This window comes from Schistocerca serialis, chromosome 2 (assembly GCF_023864345.2).
Source record: "Schistocerca serialis cubense isolate TAMUIC-IGC-003099 chromosome 2, iqSchSeri2.2, whole genome shotgun sequence".
In the NCBI taxonomy this organism is placed as follows: domain Eukaryota; kingdom Metazoa; phylum Arthropoda; class Insecta; order Orthoptera; family Acrididae; genus Schistocerca; species Schistocerca serialis.
In genome coordinates, this window is record NC_064639.1 from 422477191 (window position 1) to 422503923 (window position 26733).

General features: G+C 38.6%; 1 protein-coding gene across 4 annotated transcripts in view; it reads left to right on the forward strand.

The window, feature by feature from the left end:
• Nucleotides 1-25938, forward strand: part of LOC126457281 (sodium-dependent phosphate transporter 1) — a 317359-nt gene extending 291421 nt beyond the window's left edge. For all 4 annotated transcript variants that reach the window (XM_050093447.1, XM_050093450.1, XM_050093448.1 and 1 more), the window contains 7 exons: nt 3658-3926; nt 7462-7591; nt 17445-17503; nt 17587-17729; nt 23070-23255; nt 24434-24586; nt 24697-25938. In XM_050093447.1, the coding sequence (XP_049949404.1) occupies nt 3658-3926; nt 7462-7591; nt 17445-17503; nt 17587-17729; nt 23070-23255; nt 24434-24586; nt 24697-24787 (1031 nt within the window). In that variant the 3' untranslated portion in view covers nt 24788-25938. The remainder of the gene's footprint in view (nt 1-3657; nt 3927-7461; nt 7592-17444; nt 17504-17586; nt 17730-23069; nt 23256-24433; nt 24587-24696) is intronic.
• Nucleotides 25939-26733: the final 795 nt, after the last annotated feature.

Below are 26733 nucleotides of genomic sequence, written 5' to 3' on the forward strand. Positions count from 1 at the left end.
TTTATTTGGCCTTACTTTTACTACATCAATTGCTTCCTTTCAGATTTCAGCATTGTTTCATCACAGCTTCTTTGGTGTGCTATATGTCTTTGTTACCTCACAGATTTCTTATGTAGGAACTGTGGTTCATGAAGATGTAGTGGTTACAGACAAGAAAATATTAAATAGGAAGGAAGGAAGGAAGGAAGACTAGGGTTTAATGTCCCATCAACATTGAGGTCAGTAGAGATGAAGCACATGCTCAGAATGTTTCAAGGATGGGGAAGGAAATAAGTTGGGCCCTTTTAGGAAAATCATGGAAAACCTAAATCTGGATGGCTGGAGATGGATTTGAATCACTGTCCTCTCGAATGTATACTAATGGTAATGCTTTGTTGACAACAGCAGAATTCTAAGGAGCATCACCAGATACAGTACTGTTGACAGCTTTTTTCATGTTCGGCCTTAAAAAATCTAAAAATAACTTTCTGTATACATATCATCAGTCATTTTTATAGTAATCTTCTGTCTTTTGGGTTGAAAAATCGGGGAAAAAAGTTTGGGAGAGAATGTGGCAAGGTGCTTGAATGCACCAGTAGTAACCCATCTTCCTTGCATGAAGTCAGTGAAGCTATTCCTTTGTGCAATTCTCATAGCCCTGCTTGAGAATGTGCCCAGAAAAAAGCCATGTTTCATCAAGCCATACCGCTTCATTGAAATTTGTCGCATATCTTACTTAAAAATGCCATACCATGCATATAAGGTAATGATTTTCGAAGCACTGGCTGCTTCCTTCTGCATTAATAATATTGGACATCCTGAATTGTACATCCCCAGGAAATGACTTGAAATCAGCAATCTGCTTATTTGAACATTCTTTTCCTGGAGATTACTCCTTAAACATTTCTTCAACAGTATATTACAACAATGTTTATATTTGTATTGAACTTGCCATAGTTCTTTGGTCATCTTACTAATGGAGAGAAGCAGAGAACCATTATCTTTTTCATTTCAAAGTAGACATGCCATGTGTTTACCGTTTCTCTAGCTGACTTTAATGTGGTGGTGATTTTGTGGGCAATAGGGTGATGCTGAACCGTTACACTCTCAGTATTTGATGAACTTTCCTCTGACACTGATCGGTACCACACTAAACACACGATCAATAGTAACAATAAATAAAATAATGAACACTCATAACCAGTTGATATTAAATCACACAGTCATACCACACAGAAAACCATGTGCCTTGTAACTGAAACATAGTGCAGTTGTAATGATGGAGGGTGAAGATTCGGCAACGATGGGTGCTTACTGTGGCTAGAAGTTCTGGGTGATTGGCTGAAAATATGGTGTGCCCCTGCATTAGTCTCTTCAACTACTTGTTTTATTGCTGTCAATACCAAAATAATTTTGAATGATATATGTTAATTGAAAACTTGTTAATCAATTTCATCTACTGTCCTTAAAGCATTTTTATTCTGCCAGAGTGCATTTCAGAGTCACATCTTCATCAGGGCTTTCCATTATGTTGTTATGTCATCATCGTAATAAAGGTCCACATAAGAACAAAAATCCATGATGATGCTGTGACTTGGAAATGTACATCTATGTCTACATCTATATGGTTACTCTGCAATTCACACTTAAGTGGCACTTGGGAGAAAGGAACACCTAAATCTTTCTGTTCGAGCTCTGATTTCTCTTATTTTATTATGATGATCATTCCTCCTTACGTAGGTGGGTGTCAGCATAATATTTATGCCTTCGGAAGAGAAAATTGGTGATTGAAATTTTGTAAATAGATCTCACTGCAAAGAAAACCACTTTTGTTTCAGTGACTGCCATCCCAACTCGCGTATCATATCAGTTACAATCTCACAATAACACGAAACGAGCTGCCCTTCTTTGAACTTTTTCGATGGTCTCCGTCGATTCTACTTGGTAAGGATCCCACACCGCGCAGCAATATTCCAGCAGAGGATGGACAAGTGTGATGTAGGCGGTCTCTTTAGTGGGTTTGTCGCATCTTCTAAGTGTTCTGCCAACAAAGTGCAGACTTTGTTTCGCCTTCCCCACAATATTATCTGTATGGTCTTTTCAATTTAAGTTGCTCGTAATTCCTAGGTATTTAGTCGAATTGACAGCCCTTAGATTTGTGGGATTTATTGTATACCCAAAATTTATCGGATTTCTTTTAATACCTATGTGGATGCCATCGCACTTTTCTGGGTCTGCAATTCAGTGGGTTACTCCTATTTCCCTTCTTGAATATTGGTGTGACCTGTGCTACTTTCCAGTCTTTAGGAACAGACCTTTCGTCAAGTGAGCGGTTGTATATGATTGCTAAGAAAGGCGCTATTGTGTCTGCATACTCGGAGAGTAACCTGATTGGTATACCATCTGGACAGGGAGACTTGCCTTTCTTAAGTGATTTGAGTTGTTTCACAACACCTAAGATATCTACATTTATGTCACGCATGCTAACAGCTGTTCTGGTTTTGAATTCTGGAATATTTACTTCGTCTTCTTTCGTGAAGGAATTATGGAAAACTGTATTTAGCAACTCCACTTTAGTGGCACCATCATAGCTAACATTTCCGTCGCTAATCATGCAGTGACTGTATTGACTGTTTTTTAGCCGCTGGTGTACTTTACATACGACCAGAATCTCTTCTGGTTTTCTACCATATTTTGAGCCAATATTTCATTGTGGAAACTATTAAAAGCATCTTGCATTGATGTCCGCATTAAATTTTGAGCTTCCGTGAAACTTGGCCAGTCGTGGGGATTTTGCGTTTTTCTGAATTTGGCATGCTTTTTTCGTTGCTTCTGCAACAGTGTTCTGACGTGTTTAGTGTACCATGGTGGATCAGTCCCGTCTCTTATTAACTTGCGCGGTATGAATCTATCTATTGCTGTCGTTACTGTATCTTTGAATTTGAGCCATATCTGGTCTACACTTACATAATTAGCTTGGAAGGAATTGAGACACTCTTAGGTTGGCATCAAGCAGAATTTTTATCTGCTGTTTTAAATAGTACATTGGCATAATAAAAATTCAGTTGACGGAATTTAATACTAAATTTGCCGTTTATTTCACTGTATCAGTTTATTAAGAATAGCCACGTTGGCTACCATAAAAATATATAGTAATTCTTTGGTACATCCAAATAACTGGTATAAGCCCATGATGTTGGCTGATGCTCTCCAAAAGAAAAATGTGGGTTCTTTTAGAGTGCTCACTTGTACTCACATATATCTTTCAACTTAAATACTTTGATTCTGCTTTGCAGTAACCCAGCAATAAAATAATTCTTAATTTAAAAGAATTAAGGTGATTCTGTTAACGAAAATTGTCTTGCATTGTGGAATACATAATTTTATCTTGGCTAGGTCATTCTGTGTGCTCCATTCTTTTATTATCAGTAACAGAGTTACACTGTATAATAAATTATTAATTTCAAAGTCCTTGAGAGTATAAAGTGTATCCTGAACAGCTGTTTAGCTCCATTAAAGGAACACAAATTGCTATAGTTCCTACTTCTTTTCAGTTCTATGTTTTGATTTAGTTCCTCTTGATGAATTATTTCTGTTGTTGTTGCAGTTACGTGATAATTTCAAAATATTGTGTGCATAAGATTGTATCTTAATATAATATATTTCTATCTCTGCCAGAATCTTCACGTGATCCAAGCCCCAAACCATCACGGAGTATCTCAGTTGAAGATGTGAAAAGAAACCTTCCAATCATAACAGAAACTTCTGAACCTGAGAAAATGCAACTGGTCCAAGATGAAAATGAAATGGTTCAGTTCACTGGAAATGCAGCCAACGGCACCCGGAATGGGCAAACTACATACTGTTTTCCATTGCCTCAGCCAAATGATACAAATACTAAACTGAATGGTTATCTACTTGCTGAAACAGCGATTGGGGCTACAAAGGTGATTAATCCTCATTAATCTTGTTATAGATTAACACATAGTGAATCTAGAAATAAGGCTGTCACAGATTTAACTCTAAATACAAATTTACACTTGACCTTGATATTGGCACCTATGTGGAGAGGATTTTATAGTTTAATCCCTTTGTTAATAGTAACAGTAAATTAATTCACAGCAAATGCTGCTGTGCCTGTTCTCCTTATGTGACCTTACTGTAGGCAGTTGAAGACAATAACATGTCATTTAATGATGCCTTGTTGGGGTATTGTTAATTACAAAAAGCATTTTTTAAGCTAAATCAAAGAAAATTTGTATTTAACTTCTCTGTTAGAAATAAAACATATGCATGTCACTATTTTTCGAAGTTAATCCCCTAAGGGGGTGAAATAGTCAGACTATTCACTGCTTCATCATTCCCCAGTCCATACCTTTAATGATAGAAACTTGAAGTTTCGAAAAGGTGTTTATCTTATACTGCAGGGATCCTTTAAGAAGGAACTGTTTGAAATTCTACTCCTAAGGGGGTGAAATAGGGGATACAAGCCTTTTTGAAAGTATGTCATTCATTATTAAGGGAATTTTGAAGCTAGAACTACAAAAACTGGTATTTAGTTTATCGGCCAGAATGTAAAAAGTGTGTGTTTCAGCATTTTTGGAAACTAGACACCTAAGGGGGTAAAATAGTGGGTGAAAGTTTTTTGAAGATAAGTAATTACTAAACAACTACTAAATGGCTTTTAAGGCTATGTCACAATGACGAAGGGTATTTGACTTCTTGGTTAGAAATAAATTAGAAAGAAAATGTATGTTTCAGTGTTTCCTGAAATTTGACCCTAAGGGAATGCAACAGGGTATGAAAACTTTTGATATTTTAAAAAACTTTTAAAGCTACATTTATGAAAATTGGTATTTCACTTCTCAGTTTGATATAAAGAAATACTTTCAGGGGATTAAAGTTGCTATGGAAATATCTCCACAAGAATGCAAACGGCACGATTAACAAAAACTTTGGACTCCAGTTACCAGAATTGCTTTTTGGTCAGAAGTACATTCAGAAAAGACCATGCTTATATGGGCTTAACTAGCATGAAAAGCTTACGCATTGCAATTTTTGAACAAAATAAAAATTCAATTAAACAAATACACAAAAATAAATATCTGCAAGCCATGCAGTCTGTGTGATCGAAGCAGTGGGTGCTAAGCTAGTTTTTATATGGCAGGGGGAAGACAAAATATGGAAACACCAAAAACACGACACATTACTATGCCTAATATGGTGCAGGAAACCTGTTGATGTTGAGAACAGCTTCGAGCCATCTCAGAATAGATAAATACTGATCCTATACTATTCTCAAGGGAATTTATATCATTCTCCTTGAAAATAGTGGCACGTTCAGGTACCAGTGATGAACATGGATAGTGATCATGCACACTTCTCTCTACAGTAGACCACAAAGTCACTACAATATTGAGACCTTGTCATTGTTGTGGCCAGGGCAAATCTGACAATTCATTCTTGTTCAAACAAAACCAGTCCTGGACAATGCGAGCTATGTGAATAGGGGTGTTTCATCTTCGAACACAGTATCTCCATTGGGGAACAAACATTTTACCATGGGATGGATATGATCACCCACAATGGTCACATAATCCTTAGCAGTCACCTTGCAGAGTGAGCCCATCAAATATCATAAGGTTGCCCAGATTGTCACTGAAAGCCTGCCGTGTTTCACTCTTGGCAAGCAAATTAGCCAGAAGGAACAGTGTGAAACAAGACTAACATGACCAAATGACTTTCCTCTGTACTCCATATTTTATGGTTACAGTGCCACGTTTTTGTGTTTTGGGTATTTGCGGCACTGATGAGGGGTTTTGAAATTCCAGCTCACCCTGCTTATGGAGCTTCTATCATGTAGTTTTGCTGCTGACAGAGTTCATTTGTGTGATATTCCTTTCTGCAGTGACATTTGCACCTGTCGTTCTCTAATTTTTTTGTCCCAATTCTCTTCAATGATCATCCATGTTGTGACTTAATGGCTGATGTTCCACTCACCCTGTGTGTGTTGTAAGTCTTAAGTATGGTTTCTCCTGAACCACCAATTGCGTCAATTTACCTTGATTAAGAGGCACCCATTGTACGAGTACCAACAATTTGCCTATATTTGAATTCACTTAGCTCCTACTTATGCTCTCACAACTGCACAGCAGCATACCGAGGACACTAAACAGGTGTTATTCGTGGTCAAACTGCAGGCTTAAATGACATCTACATTTATGTTCAAGCACATGTTTCCAAAGTGTTTCCTTATTTTTGTATGACTGTCAGCAGTACTACATATTTCGCCTTCAGAACGTGATGGCTGATCTGTTATTTGCAGATACCAGCTGTTGATGTGTAGTCACTGATGGCACAGTATCACACAGATTTGGAGTGCTGTGGTGGGTGTCTCATTGTCTACTGATCAGCCGAAAATATGATTAATGAAGCACGTATAATGGTATCAGCCACTCATTGTTGTGTGGAAATGTAATATATGTGCCACCCGAAGGCGACGGGGTGTTTTGCAAACAGTCATGTCGTATATAAAACTTGGTTTGAGAACTTTTGATTGTTCAAGACAAATAATTGATGGATACCCAATGTGGCCTGTCATAATTGGTTCAATATGCAATCACAGGTGCTGTAAGAAGTCAAGATACTTTAATAGTAGCATTTGATGCATCAGCAAACAATGTTGAGTAAAGCTATTGGTAGGTTGCTGCTCAGTGGTATGACATTTGAGTGTGACAATCAAATTGTACCACAAAACCATTTTAAACATGGCATTATGTTACTGTCGAAATCCGAATATGTTTTATATCCAGCAAAACTATCAGTTGTATAAATAAGGAGGGTCCTAGTTGCATACCATTATTGTTTGTAACTAGTGATTACAGGGGTTTGTAGGTGTAGGTGGTGTGTATTAACATGATGATGGTTAATTTCATTCCTGACAGAGAATATGGAATTTGATTCAAGTACAGAATAAAGAATTTTTCACACATGGATGCCAATAAGATCAAAATTGAATTCTAGTTGTAAGATGAGAGTTGGAAACTGTGTCTGTGAGACTGATAAACATGAAGTAGCAGTGGGTCATTGAATCTGACATGGGGGTCCCTTAATTCATCTCTTTCACCTCTCATTTCAGTTCTCAATTAACTTACTGATAGCTATTCAGGTAAAATGGTAGTTATATTTCAGGAAAACATGGTGTTGGCTTGTCTGATGTTCCAGTGTCATTGATTTTGAACTGGACCCAGTTCTTCTCTTATTGTTATGGAACTTCAACACAATGTAAATTTATCATAAAGCAGGTGTTTTACAGAAGTGTAAAAACTACTAGCCATAAAAATAATGCATTTCCACTTCAAGACAGTTGTATGCCACATGAACATTTCTCACTCCGGTTATATGATCCTTTCAGTATCTTGAATAACACTTTGTGTGTCTACTTGACTGAAAACATACGGTTTTTTCCTTTTTTCCCCGCAGGATAATATGGAGATTGCTACACTGACACCAGCAAATGGGAGTACTATTGCAGCCATTGTTCCCACACAGCACCAGCAACTTCATCCAGAATCAGTTTTACCAGCTAGTGGCCAAGTTACACCAGCTTTTGGTAAGTAATGCATTTAGTGTATGTCAGTGAGATTTATGAAGCCCCCTAATAGTGTGTGGCAGTGGGTACTTTTTGTGCCACTAACTGAGACCTCCAGCCCTGTTCCACTTGCAAACAGTGCGCAGGAAGAAAGATTGTCTGTACGCCTCTGTATTCATTCTAATTTCTTGAATTTTCTCATTGTGCTCATTATGCAAGATGTATGTTGTGGTGGAGGGGGAGTCGTATGTTGTCCAACTCTTCCCGGGAGGTACTCTCTCAAAATTTAAAAAGTAAATCTCTTCGTGATGCACATTTCTTATAAAATCTGCCAAGGGAGTTTGTTGAGGATTTCCATAATCGTCTTGCGCTGGCTGAATGATCTCATGACGAAATGTGCCGCTCTGCGTTGGATCTTTATTCTCTCTCTCTCTCTCTCTCTCTCTCTCTCTCTCTCTCTCTCTCTCTGTCGTCAGTCCTGCCTGGTGGGGATCCCAGGTAAATGAACAATACTCAAAAACCGGTCGGACATGAACTTTTTAAGCCACTTCCTTTGTGGATGAGTTACATTTCCTTAAGATTCTTACTATGAATCTGAGTCTGGCATCTGCTTTTCCTGATATTTGTTTTGTGTGGTCGTTTCACGTCAGGTCGTTCTGGATAGTTACTCCTACATATATTGCAGTAGGTACTGTTTCCAGTGGTTTGTCATAAATACTGTTGTTGTACAGTAGTTGATTTCTTTTCCTATGTAATATGTTAAATTTATTTACATTCAGGGTCAACTGCCAGAGCCTGACCATTCATCAATTCTCTGGAGGTCATTCTGCAATTATCATCATCTTCTGGCATTGCTGCAAATAGCGTTAAAGAGCACCCTATGCTTTCTACTAGATCATTTATATATATTGTATACAGTAAAGGTTTTCAGTCAGTAGTAAAGTCAGTTTTCCAGAAGAAACGAAACTAAAGAATAATAACAGGAAATGGTCGGAAGAGCGGAGGAGGAACCACTCGAAAATGATGAGGAAATATTGGGAAGAGAGAAAAAAAGATCAAAAAGCCGGGCAAGTGAATTGTTGAACGTGGTCCAAAGATGGCCGAAATCGAAAGAAGAAGAAGAAAGGTTCTATCACACTTCCTTGTACTACTCCGGAAATAACTTTTTCATCTGTCAATTTTGTTCCATTAAGAGCGACATGTTGAGTTCTGTCTGCAAGGAAGTCTTGAAGCCAGTCGCAAGTTTGCTCCAATACTTGACAAGCTCATATTTTTTTCATTAAACAGCAGTGCAGGACAGTGTAAAAGGCATTCCTGGATTCAAGGAATACGGCCTCAACCTGAGCTATGTTGTCTATGGCACTGTGGATCTCTTGGAGAAACAGAGAAAGTAGTGTTTTGCAGGATCTCTGTCTGTGGAGGCCATATTGATTTTTGTAGAGGAGATTTTCATTCTCCAAAAAGATCATAATTCTTGATCATAAAACCTGTCCCATAATTCTACAATGGGTTGATGTCAACGATATAGGTCTATAATTATGTGCATTTGTCCTTAAGCCCTTCTTAAAAATGGAAATGACCTGCACTTTCCTCCAGTCACTAGGTACCCATCATTGCTCAGGTGCTCCACGATAAATTACTGCTAGAAGGGGAGCAAGTTCTTTCGTGTAATCCTCATACACTACTGGCCATTAAAATTGCTACACCACGAAGATGACGTGCTGTTGTTGTTGTGGTCTTCAGTCCTGAGACTGGTTTGATGCAGCTCTCCATGCGACTCTATCCTGTGCAAGCTTCTTCATCTCCCAGTACCTACTGCAGCCTACATCCTTCTGAATCTGTTTAGTGTATTCATCTCTTGGTCTCCCTCTACAATTTTTACCCTCCACGCTGCCCTCCAATACTAAATTGGTGATCCCTCGATGTCTCAGAACGTGTCCTACCAACCGATCCCTTCTTCTAGTTAAGTTGTGCCACAAGTTCCTCTTCTCCCCAATTCTATTGAATACCTCCTCATTAGTTATGTGATCTACCCATCTAATCTTCAGCATTCTTCTGTAGCACCACATTTCGAAAGCTTCTATTCTCTTCTTGTCCAAACTATTTATCGTCCACGTTTCACTTTCATACATGGCTACCCTTCATACAAATACTTTGAGAAACGACTTCCTGACACTTAAATCTATACTCGATGTTAACAAATTTCTCTTCTTCAGAAACGCTTTCCTTCCCATTGCCAGTCTACATTTTATATCCTCTCTACTTCAACCATCATCAGTTATTTTGCTCCCCAAATAGCAAAACTCCTTTACTACTTTAAGTGTCTCATTTCCTAATCTAATTCCCTCAGCATCACCCGATTTAATTTGACTACATTCCATTATCCTTGTTTTGCTTTTGTTGATGTTGATCTTATATCCTCCTTTCAAGACACTGTCCATTCCGTTCAACTGCTCTTCCAAGTCCTTTGCTGTCTCTGACAGAATTACAATGTCATCGGCGAACCTCAAAGTTTTGATTTCTTCTCCATGGATTTTAATACCTACTCCGAATTTTTCTTTTGTTTCCTTTATTGCTTGCTCAATATACAGATTGAATAACATCGGGGATAGGCTACAACCCTGTCTCACTCCCTTCCCAATCACTGCTTCCCTTTCATACCCCTCGACTCTTATAACTGCCATCTGCTTTCTGTATAAATTGTAAATAGCCTTTCGCTCCCTGTATTTTACCCCTGCCATCTTCAGAATTTGAAAGAGAGTATTCCAGTCAACATTGTCAAAAGCTTTCTCCAAGTCTACAAATGCTAGAAACGTAGGTTTGCCTTTCCTTAATCTTTCTTGTAAGATAAGTCGTAGGGTCAGTATTGCCTCACATGTTCCAACATTTCTACGGAATCCAAACTGATCTTCCCCGAGGTCGGCTTCTATCAGTTTTTCCATTCGTCTGTAAAGAATTCGCGTTAGTATTTTGCAGCTGTGACTTATTAAACTGATAGTTCGGTAATTTTCACATGTGTCAACACCTGCTTTCTTTGGGATTGGAATTATGATATTCTTCTTGAAGTCTGAGGGTATTTCGCCTGTCTCATACATCTTGCTCACCAGATGGTAGAGTTTTGTCAGGACTGGCTCTCCCAAGGCTGTCAGTAGTTCTAATGGAATGTTGTCTACTCCGGGGGCCTTGTTTCGACTCAGGTCTTTCAGTGCTTTGTCAAACTCTTCACGCAGTATCATATCTCCCATTTCATCTTCATCTACATCCTCTTCCATTTCTATAATATTGTCCTAAAGTACATCGCCCTTGTATAGACCCTCTATATACTCCTTCCACCTTTCTGCTTTCCCTTCTTTGCTTAGAACTGGGTTTCCATCAAAGCTCTTGATATTCATGCAAGTGGTTCTCCTTTCTCCAAAGGTCTCTTTAATTTTCCTGTAAGCAGTATCTATCTTACCCCTAGTGAGATAAGCCTCTACATCCTTACATTTGTCCTCTAGCCATCCCCACTTAGCCATTTTGCACTTCCTGTCGATCTGATTTTTGAGACGTTTGTATTCCATCTTGCCTGCTTCGTTTACTGCATTTTTATATTTTCTCCTTTCATCAATTAAATTCAATATTTCTTCTGTTACCCAAGGGTTTCTACTAGCCCTCGTCTTTTTACCTATTTGATCCTCTGCTGATTTCACTATTTCATCACTCAAAGCTACCCATTCTTCTTCTACTGTATTTCTTTCCTCCAGTCCTGTCAATTGTTCCCTTATGCTCCCCCTGAAACTCTCCACAGCGTCTGGTTCTTTCAGTTTATCCAGGTCCCATCTCCTTAAATTCCCACCTTTTTGCAGCTTCTTCAGTTTTAATCTACAGTTCATAACCAATAGATTGTGGTCAGAGTCCACATCTGCCCCTGGAAATGTCTTACAATTTAAAACCTGGTTCCTAAGTCTCTGTCTTACCATTATATAATCTATCTGATACCTTTTAGTATCTCCAGGGTTCTTCCATGTATACAACTTTCTTTCATGATTCTTGAACCAAGTTAAGATCAAGTTATGCTCTGCGCAAAATTCTACCAGGCGGCTTGCTCTTTCATTTCTTAGCCCCAATCCGTATTCACCCACTATGTTTCCTTCTCTCCCTCTCTGCAGAGCTAGTTGGCATATAAACTTGTACTACTGTAGTAGGTGTGGGCTTCGTGTCCATCTTGGCCACAATAAGGCGTTCACTATGCTGTTGGTAGTTGCTTACCCGCACTCCAATTTTTTTATTCATTATTAAACCTACGCCTGCATTACCCCTATTTGATTTTGTATTTATAACCCTGTCTTCACCTGACCAAAAGTCTTGTTCCTCCTGCCACCAAACTTCACTATTTCCCACTATATCTAACTTTAACCCCTCCATTTCCCTTTATAAATTTTCTAACCTACCTGCCCGATTAAGGGATCTGACATTCCACACTCCGATCCGTAGAACGCCAGTTTTCTTTCTCCTGATAATGACGTCCTCTTGAGTAGTCCCCGCCCGGAGATCCGAATGGGGGACTATTTTACCTCCGGAATATTTTACCCAAGAGGACGCCATCATCATTTAATCATAAAGTAAAGCTGCATGCCCTCGGGAAAAATTACGGCTGTAGTTTCCCCTTGATTTCAGCCGTTCGCAGTACCAGAACAGCAAGGCCATTTTGGTTAGTGTTACAAGGCCAGATCAGTCAATCATCCAGACTGTTGCCCCTGCAACTACTGAAAAGGCTGCTGCCCCTCTTCAGGAACCACACGTTTGTCTGGCATCTCAACAGATACCCCTACGTTGTGGTTGCACCTACGGTACGGCTATCTGTATCGTTGAGGCACGCAAGCCTCCCCACCAACGGCAAGGTCCATGGTTCATAGGACGTGCTACAGATGCGAAATTTAACCGACAGGAAGATGCTGTGATATGCAAATGATTAGCTTTTCAGACCATTCACACAAGGTTGGCGCCAGTGGGGACACCTACAACGTGCTGACATGAAGAAAGTTTCCAACCGATTTCTCACACACAAACAGCAGTTGACCGGAGTTGCATGGTGAAATGTTGTTGTGATGCCTCATGTAAGGAGGAGAAATGCGTACCATCACGTTTCCGACTTTGATCAAGGTCGGATTGTAGCCTATCGCGATTGTGGTTTCTCGTATCGCGACATTGCTGCTCGCGTTGGTCGAGATCCAATGACTGTTAGCAGAATATGCAATCGGTGGGTTCAGGAGGATAATACAGAATGCCGTGCTGGATCCCAACGGCCTCGTATCACTAGCAGTCGAGATGACAGGCATCTTATCCGCATGGCTGTAATGGAACGTGCAGCCACGTCTCAATTCCTGAGTCAACAGATGGGGACGTTTGCAAGACAACAACCATCTGCACGAACAGTTTGGCGACGTTTGCAGCAGCATGGTCTATCAGCTCGGAGACCATGGCTGCGGTTACCCTTGACGCTGCGTCACAGACAGGAGCGCCTGTGATGGTGTACTCAACAACTAACGTGGGTGCACGAATGGCGAAACGTCATTTTTTCGGATGAATCCTGGTTATGTTTACAGCATCATGATGGTCGCATCCATGTTTGGCGACATCGCAGTGAACACACATTGGAAGCGTGTATTCATCATCGCCATATTGGCGTATCACCTGGCGTGATGGTATGGGGTGCCATTGGTTACAGATCTCGGTCACCTCTTGTTCACATTGACGGCACTTTGAACAGTGGACGTTACATTTCAGATGTGTTATGACCCGTGGCTCTACCCCTCATTCGATCCCTGCAAAACCCTACATTTCAGCCGGATAATGCAGGACCACATGTTGCAGGTCCTGTACGGGCCTTTCTGGATACAGAAAATGTTCGACTGCTGCCCTGGCCAGCACATTCTCCAGATCTCTCACCAACTGAAAACGTCTGGTCAGTGGTGTTCGGGCAACTGGGATGTCACGATATGCCAGTCACTACTCTTGATGAGCTGTGGTATCGTGCTGAAGTTGCATGGGCAGCTGTACCTGTACACGCCATCCAAGCTCTGTTTGACTCAAAGCCCAGGTGTATCAAGCCCGTTATTACGGCCAGAGGTGGTTGTTCTGGGTACTGCTTTCTCAGGATCTGTGCACCCAAATTGTGTCAAAGTGTAATTGTGTCAAAGTGTAATTGTGTCAAAGTGTAATTGTGTCAAAGTGTAATTGTGTCAAAGTGTAATTGTGTCAAAGTGTAATTGTGTCAAAGTGTAATTGCGTTAAAATGTAATCGCATGTCAGTTGTAATCGCATGTCAGTTGTAGTATATTTGTCCAATGAATACCCGTTTATCATCTGCATTTCTTCTTCCAGTAGTGTAGAATCTTATAGGTATCTTATCTGGTCATGCCACCTTTCCACTACTAAGCAATTACAGTTTACCTATTCCAGAACTGGCTATCTCAACATCTGTCATCTTGTCATTCGTACAATGATTGAAAGGAGGGACTGTGTTACGATCTTCCATTGTGAAACAATTTTGGTAGACCGAATTCAGTATTTTGGCCATCCGTCTGTTATCTTCCATTTTGGTGCCATTATGGTCACTGAGTGAATGAACAGATAGTTCTGACCCACTACCTGATTTTACAAATGACCAAAACCTCTTAGGGCTTTTACTCAGATCGGTTGGCAAGATTTTACTTTCAAAGTCATTGAACGCATCTCTTGTTGCTATTCTCATGCTCATTTTTTATTTGTTCAGCTTTTGTTTGTCAGTTAGGTTTTTACTTCTCTTAAATTTGAGATGAAGTTTTGTTTACATAGCAGTTTTCTAACACAGCTCTTAAACCATGATGGGTATTTCCCATTCCTTAGTATCTTATTAGTATCATACTTGTCTAAGGCATATTGCCTGATGCCTTTGAATGTTTTCCATTTGTTTTCCACATCTTCATCCTCATCACTGCGTATTTGATGGTGGCTGGTCAGAACTCTGAAATTTGTATCGTGTCACTCTTGCTAAGCAAAATATCGTCGTACATTGCTCGACATTCTTTTAAGATCCACAGCCTTACAATGACTGATCTTCCTTTACATTAACTGATTTGATAAGTTCAGGTCTGTCTGTTGTCATTGTGTCTAAGACTTTACCCTCAAGAGTTGTTACTCTATCTGCCCAAAGTACTTTTTGGACTAGACATCCAGAACAATTTCACAAGAATTCCTCTCTCTGCCACCAGTTTTGATAGCATGACGCTCTCAATCTATACATGGCAAGTTGAAGTTGCCCCTTATTACAATCTCATAATCAGGAAAATTATTAACAATAGTCTGCAAGTTCTGTCTGAAGTGCGCTACCACTAGAGCCTCTGACCAAAGTGGTCTATAAAAGCATCCAATTACCATTTTAGACTGGTCTTTGATACTTAACTTGATGCAGATTAATTCAAATTGGAATTCGTGATAACCTCACTAGATTTTATTGAATTCTTTCCTGGAATAAACATGCCACCACCATTGGTGACTAACCTATTGTTATGATAAAAATTCTAACCTGAACTTAGAATTTCGATATCACAATGTCCAGTTTCAACCATCTTGCTGTTCCTAATACTATCTGTGCATTAAAACATCCAGTAAGTGAAACTAATTCTGGGAGCTTTCCTTGGATGCTCCTGCAGTTTACTAAAATCGTATTAATCTTTTCTATCTCTGATCTGTGACAACAAACATTCTATGAGGACACTGTGGCTAATTTATCATGATCCCAAGGGAGGCTTTCTCTAACCTAAAAAGCCCCATTTACACGTCACATATACCCCACTACCCTAGTAGCTGCTTCCTGCGTGTAGTGCATGCCTGACTTATTAAGGGGAACCCTGCAATTCTGCACCTGATAGTAGAGGTCAAGAAATTTGCATCAGATACAATCACAGAGTTGTCCGAGCTTCCGGTTTAGAACTTCCACTCTGCTCCAAACCAGAGGAGCACAATCAACCCTGGGTAAGATGGATGCTACAAATAGACAGCTTAGCCTGAACCCCATGTGCAATGTTACTTGCCTTCAGCAAATCGGCCATTTGCCGTAAGGAGCTGAGGATGCCCTCAGAACCCAAATGGCAGGCATCATTGATGCTGACATATGCGACTATATGCAGCCGGTTGCACAGAGGGCACTCGATAGCCGCCACCAGGGTCTCCTTCATATCACTGACAAGATCCCCAGCAAAGATACTGAGTGCACACTGGCATTCTTTCCTGCCTTGCCTGCTATTTCCCTGATGGGTTCCACCACTTGCCTAACACTGGAGCTCCCAATAACAAGCATACCCCTCCTTGCACTTGTCCAGATTGAGTGGGAAAATCAGCCGCTGGTCCAACGGAAGAGGCATCCCATGCTGGCTCAGAGTTATCAACAACACTCGGTAGCACCTCGTACCAATTGCTGAGGCGCAAAGAGCCAGCCGCATGACGTACTCAATCTTTTGCTTTCCGCCACTGACACACAAACCCACAAATGTCTTCCACTCACTCTCGAGTGAGGATGGACTGGTCTGATGTTGCCCGGGTCACCAGGGGATTTTATTGGCACCAAAGGTGTTGAGGTCACCAGGTTCCTGATGTCACCACAACTTTGAGCATTAGTGTGGAGCATGTTGACAATAGCCAAAGCAGCTTCCAGCTGTTTATGAACAGCAGCCAATTCTTCCTGTGTCTGCTTCCAACAGGTACAGATCCTAGCCATATCACAGTGTGTAAGAAAGAGATCTAAGATTTCAAATGGTGCTTCTCAGTTTGGAATGTACACAAAATATAATGCGAAGAATAAAGAAACACTAAACACTGCTCTACAGATTTGTCACTATATCCTGAGATGGCAAGCTCTTAACAGAAATCAATTTCTCTACTGAAGTGGGTTTGTCTACAATTAACTGTTACTAGAAACTCTGCTTACTCAAAAGCTACTGCATAAGATAAGTATGCAAAATAGAATGCACTGATCTAAACTATATGCCATTTACCACCATGAGATTTAAACTTAGTGACATGACGGGGAGCTTCTGGCTGCTGGTAAATTACACTAGGAAGGAACCTTATGCAAAGATAGGCACCAAGTTTTATGCAAAAACAGAAACTTAGAGTTCTTTGCTAACCACTAATGTAATTTCCATTTGAATTCTCACTTTGTTACGTTAAAAGCTTATTTTCCTCCAGCCTCAAGAAGTGGTGAGGTGAAAGATCTCACTATCTACTCGCAACTGTGATTTGTTGACAGTAGGTGTCTCATAACAGATCAGTTACACAAAAGTAATATGGTGATATAAACTGATGGGATGTCCTCAGTCACAGCCCTTTTCTCTTATCATACTATCTGTTATTCAAAAAGCTGTTTTCATTCAGAATCATGCAAAATTAACCTCTTAGCATAAAACTCCAAGTCATCTTGTTGTTATCATTTTTTATTTTGACAGAAACTTAAAATCCTGAATGTACCCAAGCAACTTATGAAGAGACCTCTAACCCAGATAGATAGGTGTTCGGCCACTAGAGAGCATCTGGTGCTACATCTGTAGCCTGACTGTCATATTTTAGTGTCCATCGTCCTTTGTCCAACAGACACCTGTGTCCTAGAAATGCTTGTCAGCTCCTGTGTGTGTGTGTGTGTGTGTGTGTGTGTGTGTGTGTGTTTTGACCACTTTCATCTGCCTTTGTGGTATTTCTGTCACCTGTGCAAAACACTTCTAGACTTGAAATGTGTTGCCACAACTATAGCTTAGCAACATGTAATTGTTATGTCCATATGGCACACCTTCTCTGAAGTTGAGAACAGATTATTCATATGTAACATGTTTGTTGCAACCAAGTATTTTTATTGTTCCAGGTCTTTCTCCCAACAGCAGTGCAGTTCCTTTAATCAAAGAAAAGACACCAGAACAAATGGTAAGTTACTGGTGAAAATTAATTTCCTTGCTTTTAGTGTCTCTTGAAAAATTACTTATAACCAATAACCTTTTTGATTACAGAAACTTGATCCTGAGAGTGTAGCACCAGAAACACAAATAATTCAATCAAAAGATGATCCACCTGAAGCAGCTAAACTCTTTGCATTTCTTCAGATACTCACAGCTTCATTTGGTTCATTTGCTCATGGAGGGAATGATGTTAGGTACAATAGTGAAATTTAAATGTTAATTGTAGATTAGTTCAGAAATAGCATGACAGACAAAAAAGATTAAATTTCACAGTTGACTAAATGTTTCCACAGAAAATCTGTCCATATTTAATATTACCTTATTTCACTCAGACAGCTGGATTTAGAGATCTGTCATACGGAGGTCTCCTTTCCTCTAGTATTGTAAACTTATTTTAAACTTCTGGTAATGCAGTGTAATACAATAGTTTAAAGGGGACTGATTAATTGGAATAATATGTCAATTTTTACATTCTTCTTCAAATCATATGTGTCATTAGGCAAGCATGACTTATGAAATAATACTGTGCACCAACAACTTGACCGAAGCATAGCGAACACATTTTATCATCTTTAATAATAAAAAACTTTCTTAAATGCAAGCATTCATCCATCTCACAGGAGATGGGAAGTGAGCTGAAATGCAGTGGGTAGGTATGGCTCGTGGTTTTTGTAGCAGTTGTGAAAGTTCTACAGGAATGCTAAACAGAGGTGTGACAAGTCAATTCTGATCAAATCACATAAGATGTAGTCAGCCAACAATTGAAAACAAGCAACCCTTCAGTAGATATAACAACCCTCCTTTCAGTCCAAGACTATACAGTGTTTAACAACACTAGGTACCTTTAAGGAAAGTATAAACTGACTGGCAAAATGTTGGAGAAGAATGAAAATTGACAACTTAAACATGCATGTTATAACAGGTGGAAATTTCAGATATCTTTAAAAGTTTTGGAATGAAATAAGAGATATAATAGTCTCAACTGAACTGAAAAATACATGAATAATAGAGAGAGAGAGAGAGAGAGAGAGAGAGAGAGAGAGAGAGAGAGAGAGAGAGAGAGAGAGAGAGGGGGGGGGGGGGTGGGAGGGCGGGGGGTTGGGGAGGAGTGTCCATTGCATATATTACACCCGCCGTACAGTGTCTAATGGAGGATATGTGTTACATTTGTACTATGTTACACCATTCTTATTGCACTGTGGATTTGGCACATATAATGAGAAAACAAACGATGTCAAGACTCCACATTCATCTGATATTCAGAAATACTGCAATACATATGATAGTGCGGAACAAAATAATAGTAAAATAGTAAAAAAATAATAGTAAAAGTTTTAATCTGCCAGGAAGTTTCATATCAGCGCACACTCCGCTGCAGAGTGAAAATCTCATTCTGAAAATAATAGTAGTAAGAATACCATAGAGGCTGCTCATAAAAGTAATAGTAGTATTGTAGTAAATTCTCATTAGACAGTATTTACTTCTCATTAGACAGTATGTACATTAACTCTCTTTGGCAATGATCCTACAAGTAAACAATAAAATGAAACAATAAAATGAAATTAGTGACCCTTATACCAATTTTATAAGGTGTAGATTCATAGCTTATTTTAAAAAGAGACTATAACAAGTTACAGTCAGTAGTAGGTAATTATTGATGTAGATTCCAGTTGTAGTATGGATGTCACATGCCTTATTTAATATACAATGTGAACCAAAATTTGTGCTCTCTGATGTCACAGTGCATGTCCATCCTTATGCTAGCAGTACAAAAAGATCTGTAACAAAATTTCATCTTATGCACGTTTTTGGTAAAAAATGGACATAACAGAAAGGCAAACTGTAAGTCTATGATAAATACAGTATCTTGATTTAGTACTGGGTAGTTGTGCTCCCCAGTTAGTGATTTGGACAGTTTTGCATTAGAATACGTGAGTTAAAGTTGTATTCTAGGTCAAGATGTAATTTTTTTTATAATTTTGTTGTGCCCAATAATGATTTGATGTACACTTTTCTCAAACAATACATATCATACAACTACAGTTTTTTTTAATGAATTGGCAGTTTGACATGTCAAAAATATTCATGAAGACCAATAACAAGTTAAAAATAAATTACCTGTCATAGTGCAGTAGTAACTACAAAACTTATCAGTGTGGAGGTGTTTAAACATATGTACTACAGTCAGTAAAAACAGCCTGCTGTAATATTTTAAATACACTATCAGTGGCAGCATGTCTTCAGGAAACATACATAGCATTCAGAGCAGATGCTCAAAGTAACCTGCCTGTATCTCCTAAAATTTAGTGACTCGCTGGACCATGCTTCTTTGAACTCTTTGCAGCATAGCTGCATCCACAGTTACAAGAGTAGCATGGTTGCCTCCTACTAGTGCCTTCAGTTTGATCTGCAAAATAGAATAAATGTGCTGCTTGAAGTATACCCACAGGAAGAAATCTCGGGGATTAAGACCAAGCAAATGCAGAGGTCTAAAATCGAATGTCCACAATTGATTAATATTCCAGGAAAGGCTCTGCTGATGTACTATTGTACATTTCTACAAAAATGTGCAGCTGCTTCATCATGCTGGAACCACAGCCACTGCCAAACATGAAGTGAAGTATCTTCTTACATATCAAGAAAATTGTTTGTGAGGAATGCATAATACCTTTGATGAGATAGCTGGTCCGGCAACAGTTGGGTGGAATAGAACTATGTAAAATTTTAAAGGCAATATACTGATTAAGAAGCTAGATACTGTATCCCACATTCTAAAATTAAAAATAAAACTTCACTTAACCAGTACGCTTCCAAGTGGAGTGGTGCCACACACTAACTGTCTAATGTGCCACTGAATGAAGTGCCCATGTGTAACAAGTACAGAAACAGAATTTGCATTATTTCTCACTTAGCTGTTCATGGAACTTTGCTGACAGCATCTGAAAGTTACCTTCCCTGACGAGGTTCCTGTTATTCACAGTGGCGTTTATTGATACATCATCTGCTGTTTGTCATGGATGAGAATGTTGACACTCAGTGTGAATCTATGCTGACTGATTTTATTATAGTTTTAGTTTCCTCATCCATCAGAGTCTCTCTCCTACAGTAGTCATCACACATTTTTGGCATGGCACCACGCATGCTTTAAATTCTTCTATCATAAGAGTAAAAGCTATTGTCAAAGCAGGAATAACAAACTGACCATGTGGTCTAGTTAATGATTAGTGTTTTTGGCTAGTAATACCGAGATCCTGGTTTTTTCCCATGCAACCACTTCTGTTTTTTATCTGTTTGAAAAGTCTAGAAGGTGATCCACTCAGTGTGAATCTATGCTGACTGATTTTATTATAGTTTTAGTTTCCTCATCCATCAGAGTCTCTCTCCTACAGTAGTCATCACACATTTTTGGCATGGCACCACGCATGCTTTAAGTAAAGGCAGTGAAATCAATGTGCATGTCACCAAAATAGTGTTACGTCGAAAGGGTTGTATGAGGCCAGATGACACACAATGTATATTTATTAGCAGCAAAAACATCAGCCATTATATGTTTTGATTAAAGAGAGAGATGCTTTATGTGTTACAACTACTGATATTTTTATTTGCAAGATTCTGGACCAGTTCTATAGGACATAGGTGTAGATGGTGTAGCAGCATAGACAGGGAACTGTTTTCTTGCAGAACTTTGCCAGTGGAATAAAAAATAAAAAGAAGAGGTTGGTGCCTCTTAATTAATGCCAAGAGTTCGGCTTTCCTTGTCTGTATTTTTTACTCTCTCTCTCTCTCTCTCTCTCTCTCTCTCTCTCTCTCTCTCTCTCTCTCTCTCTCTCTCTTTTCCATATCTGTATGATAGTCCAAAGTTCTCCTGTTGTAGTCATAGAGGAGAGATGACCATGAAATGAAATTCTGCATTTAGAACAATGTTTGACAATACTTGTTGGACACTATTACTTTGCTTTGGGTGTGAAAAGTAACTGGCAACATGAGTCATTATGCTTCATTGTTCATAAAAAAAATCTAATTTATTATGGTCTTTTTGGAAGTACGTTCTTTTGCTCGCATATGATGACATTTTCATTCGTACACCTTTTACAGTCAGATATTGTAGATTGAACAGTTTTTCTCAGAGTTTCCCTGCTAGCATGAAAGTCCAGATCTGTAAAGTTTTGACAAAGGTGGTTTCCTTTCTGTAGTTCATAATATTGCAGAAATTGTTTGCTAAAATATTTGATGCTCCATTAGATGTTGTATCTCTCTTGCAATAATTTGCACACTGTTTACGTAACTTCAACTTGTCAATATGTTGAACTTTTTGTTCTCATTGTCACTGAAATTAACACTAGCAGCAGGCTGTAATGACATCCCATGAGAGTATTTTTCACCATTATTTTTTTGTGATACTTTTTCACAGTTACATTGTGAAGTAACAATGCTTGCTACATTGAATTGGAACATGATTATGCCTAGTCATATGACCAAGGTACTTCCCATTAAGCCCAGTTTACAAGTTCACTTCATCGAGTAGTAATTATCTGTGAAGCAGATTGCTACCTTACTGGACTTCTAAAGAAATGCAATGGACAGGAATATGGTAAACAGGATAGTTAGTACTAATTGATAGAAACAATGATAGGAGGTTATAATGGCAACTGGGTCTAAATGTAGTTGCTGAAATAATGCAAAATTATACATGTGGAGTCTGCAGCTCGTGGTCGTGCGGTAGCGTTCTCGCTTCCCACGCCGGGGTTCCCGGGTTCGATTCCCGGCGGGGTCAGGGATTTTCTCTGCCTCGTGATGTCTGGGTGTTGTGTGATGTCCTTAGGTTAGTTAGGTTTAAGTAGTTCTAAGTTCTATGGGACTGATGACCATAGATGTTAAGTCCCATAGTGCTCAGAGCCATTTTTTATACATGTGAACGAAGTGACTGTGTGAACAGCACAGAGAAATTGATTTCTTATTTGTATGTAGCCATTAAATAATTACATTTATTTTGTTTAAAATCTGCTGTAATTGTGGGATCCTCATTAAGAAGCAAGATAGTGTACCTCACAGTCTAAAATTAGAAAATAAAATTACACTTGAGCTGAAATCTAGTGTGAGAATTGTGCAGCACAGCCACGCAGAGTTGAATTAAGATACTTGTTAAGTGTTTGATAACAAAATTGCCAAACTGCCTTCCTTTGATAGTAATTTTCTACAGAAAATATACACGGGATGAAATTTTGCTAGATGTTTGTGGTCTATTAGCTTGCAAGGAACCGTGCAGTGGCATCAGAGTGCATGAATTTTGAGTCCCCCTGCATATCTTTCAATATTCCATTTCTGAAGATTCTTATTAAAGACGCAATATGGAGATGATTTAGGGAAGAAAGATCATTACATTCCATTATTGACAAGTAGCTGTTACTTTTCCCTGTGCAGCTTTTGCAATAATTATGTTAAGAATCTGACAAATTAAAGTTACAAAATTTTGGCATAATTACAACCATGCTCTTTATACCATATGTTTGAACTAAGCAGAATTTTTATTACAGTAATGCTATTGGGCCTTTAATTGCCCTGTGGCTGATCTTCAAGGAGGGATCAGTGGCCCAAGAATCTGAGACACCTCTTTTCATCTTGTTTTATGGTGGACTGGGTATCTCAGTTGGTCTGTGGTTGTGGGGGCGCCGTGTCATTCAGACAATCGGTGAAGATCTGACAAAAATAACTGCCTCAACGTAAGTGCTATTACTAGACTATTCTTCCCAAGTGCTTGTAATGATTTCGTAATATTTCAGTCTTTTTTGTATCTATTCTGAATATATATGTAGTTAAATACCTTTTGGTGGCTTCTGTTTAATGGATGTATTGTTTGTGTTACATTATGGTGAAGTAAAATGGCTGGCCAATGATTACCTTCAAGAGCCAAAATTCTTAGCTTTCGAATGTGTGTGTGTGTGTGTGTGTTCCTTCCTCAGAGAGGAAAGGAGAATTAGTATGGAAGGGTTGGAAAAGGAGAAGACCCTGTCTCTTGAGAGGGTAGCAGATGTTGAGAATAAGAGAAGACAAAAACTGACTTCCCATGCAACTGCTGTGGCAGAAATGACATGCTGAAATTGATGGCCTCCAAATTTAGGTGTCACATCCTCTCGCCTGAAAGCAAATATTGTACCTGTTAATAAACAAATACAGGTACACCAGATTTACTCTAAGCATACCCTGTACACACACAGGTATTAATTTCAAAATGTTGTTCTTAATGTGAATAAAAAGTCATTAGCTGGCTACAAAGCAGTAGTTCTTATGATACTAATTTGACTGTGTCAGAGTTTTAAAATCTTGTGACAACTGGACATGATGACCTTGAGCAAACTTTCAGTGGCTCATGGAATTTAATGAGAGACTTAAATATACAGTAGTGGCTCATCTGCAAATATAAACTTTAGTAAATCACTCCAAATTAAATGTCTAATTTTGCTCTACTCATTATAATAAATTTAGAAAATGATCTACAGTAACACGCTTCTCACAGTATAATTACTTCTCAATTTTGCTGTTCTAAAACATTCTCTACACAGAAAGCCATTTATTGTCTTGCAAATGAAATTCTGCCAGATCAAAGTAATGAAAACAACCCATTGGTATATTCTGTGATGTTACCAAAATGTTTATTTTCTAGTAAAACTGTACGTACGTACACGTACACACACACACACACACACACACACACACACACACACACACACACACACACACAGAGAGAGAGAGAGAGAGAGAGAGAGAGAGAGAGAGAGAGAGAGAGAGAGAGAGAGAGAGAGAGAGAGATTATGTTTTGTTTAAGAACAATTTATGTCTAGATTCAGTGTATTCATCTTTCTATGTAGAGATGTTTGAGTTCTCTTTAATACATTTGCAGGGGATTTTCAATTGAGATCGGTGCAGCCTTTACGGTACTCTTGGCATCAAAGATAGGTCTTCCCATTAGTACAACACATTGTAAAGTGGGTTCAGTTGTATTTGTTGGCTGGTTTAGTTCAGACAAAAGTGGTGTGGACTGGAAACTTTTTAGGTATGTATGTACTTGTTGTCAGTATTTAGTTGTTACTATAATACACTTCTATCATTCCATAAACATTTCATAAAGGTTTCCAATGTCTGAAGTTGTTCTTTGTTTTGCAGGAATATCATTTATGCGTGGGTTTTCACAGTGCCAGTTGCAGCAGGCCTCAGTGCTGCATTCATGTGGATACTACAGCAAGTTGCACTGTGATGCTGAGAACAACAAACAGTACAAATACCATACTTATGCCAGTACTTAAAATTAAATGTTTAGAATTAACTGTTAGGAGAAAGAAGAGGAGAAATGATGTGAACCCTGGTGTACAGCTGTTGCCAAACTGCCAGCTGGAGTCAATGTTAATAAAGTAATATTTGTGCCCATTGTAATGTGAAACAGGTGAAACTGATTACTGAGAGCTGTTATGTCTCAAATTATTACTATTTCATTTGCTTTAAATTAAAGTGCACAGATATAATGAAGGAAATTATGTAATTTTCCAGTCATTTCAGTAATTGTCTACTGAAAGTATATGTATGGAAGAGAGATTTAGTTTGAGATCGTATTCTGAATGATAGTGCTATGTCTCTGTGTTGACTAACTGCCAAGAAACAATGATGGTGTGGATTTGGGGGAGGATTGAAGGTGGAAGGGAGACCTGCTTATGAAATGTTTGTCATTTGTTGAAGTTTTCTTTATCTTCTGTCAATGAGATGTTCAGTTTCAGCTATAAGAGAAATCCATTGAGATAGGCCAGGTGTTAAATGGTGCTACATGTTTTTACCATACTGTACTGGTTTAAAGGAAGGCAGAAAAAGCTAAGCTGTGATTAAATAGTATAACTGATAATAGTATTTGATTTCTAAAACATGTATAGTTTATGTGTGTGTATTGTTATCCAGAGTAATTTAGAGATTGCACAGAAGAAAATTTTCAATGTGTAGCAATATTACAAATTTTTACAGTTACTGATAGTGAAAAATGCCATTTTCAGTCTGATTTTAGAACTATAGATTGTATGTTTCTTAAGAGAAAAATGGAGAACTAGCTGGTCCATGATTTTTAAAAATAAAAACTTTGTGTGTTTGAAAAGATGAGCTAGCTTATTGAATGGAATTTTTAGCTGAAATTTTTAGGAATACCCCATAATAGCTTCTGGGACTAAAGGGTAGCACTAGTTAGGTTGCTGAATTGATTGGCAGTATTAATTTACCTTTCTGTATGCAAGTGTAGTGCATCTTTCTTTAAACAGCAGTGTAAGTTCGTTGATGGATGTATTCTGACTAGTCATACTTCCCAGCCACTATTTCATTGACACACAAAATATATTGAATCCTTAACTGTGGGTACACTTGGCAGAAAAATTAGCTGAGTTGCTTTCTCCAGGTAAATGTCCTGATGTAATATGTTCTATATATATGTAGCAGAAGCAGAACCTTATTTCCTTCAGCTTCTGCATGATAAATTATGACCCATAATGTTTTAATGGTTATTTTGACATAAGGCAGCTTTGCTAGTGTTGCAATGGCACAATGGCATTTGAAAGTCACCACCTTGTGTTTACTCTGTCTTAATAGTAGAAAAAAAAATATTAATCGCTCAGTTCATATAAATGACAGCAAAACATTTTATGGTGTCTGACCATGTGGACAATGTCTGCAGTGTGTTGTGAGTGAATATCTCATTGCAAACATTTTCAGATGAGTGAATGTGACCTTAAAGATGCTGGCAGCTCTCCTTTACAGAATAGTACCCAAATCTCACTAATTTCTTTGTTATCTCCTGTTGCCAATTCATATTGTTCATCATAAGATTTATTTTTCCAATAGCAAGTAATGTCAAATACCATCTGAAGTTGATAAACCTTAATGTATGTTGTTCCTGATTCCTCAAAAGTTATACATAATGGCAGGCAACAAGACATAAGCACTGCATCATTGATGTATGTGAAAGATTGTGAATTACATTATTTGTACTATAAAACAGAAACATGTTAACTTTTCTTTCTGCACAATATCCTAGTCAATTATTTTAATAACTTGTAAATGGTATTCACTTTGTGAGGGGTGCTCATTGCGTGACACTTGTCTTCTCTGCAGTGTGAAAAAATGTATTTATGAATTCCCCAGTGAGACCTAGGAAATACTTTTATTTGTACA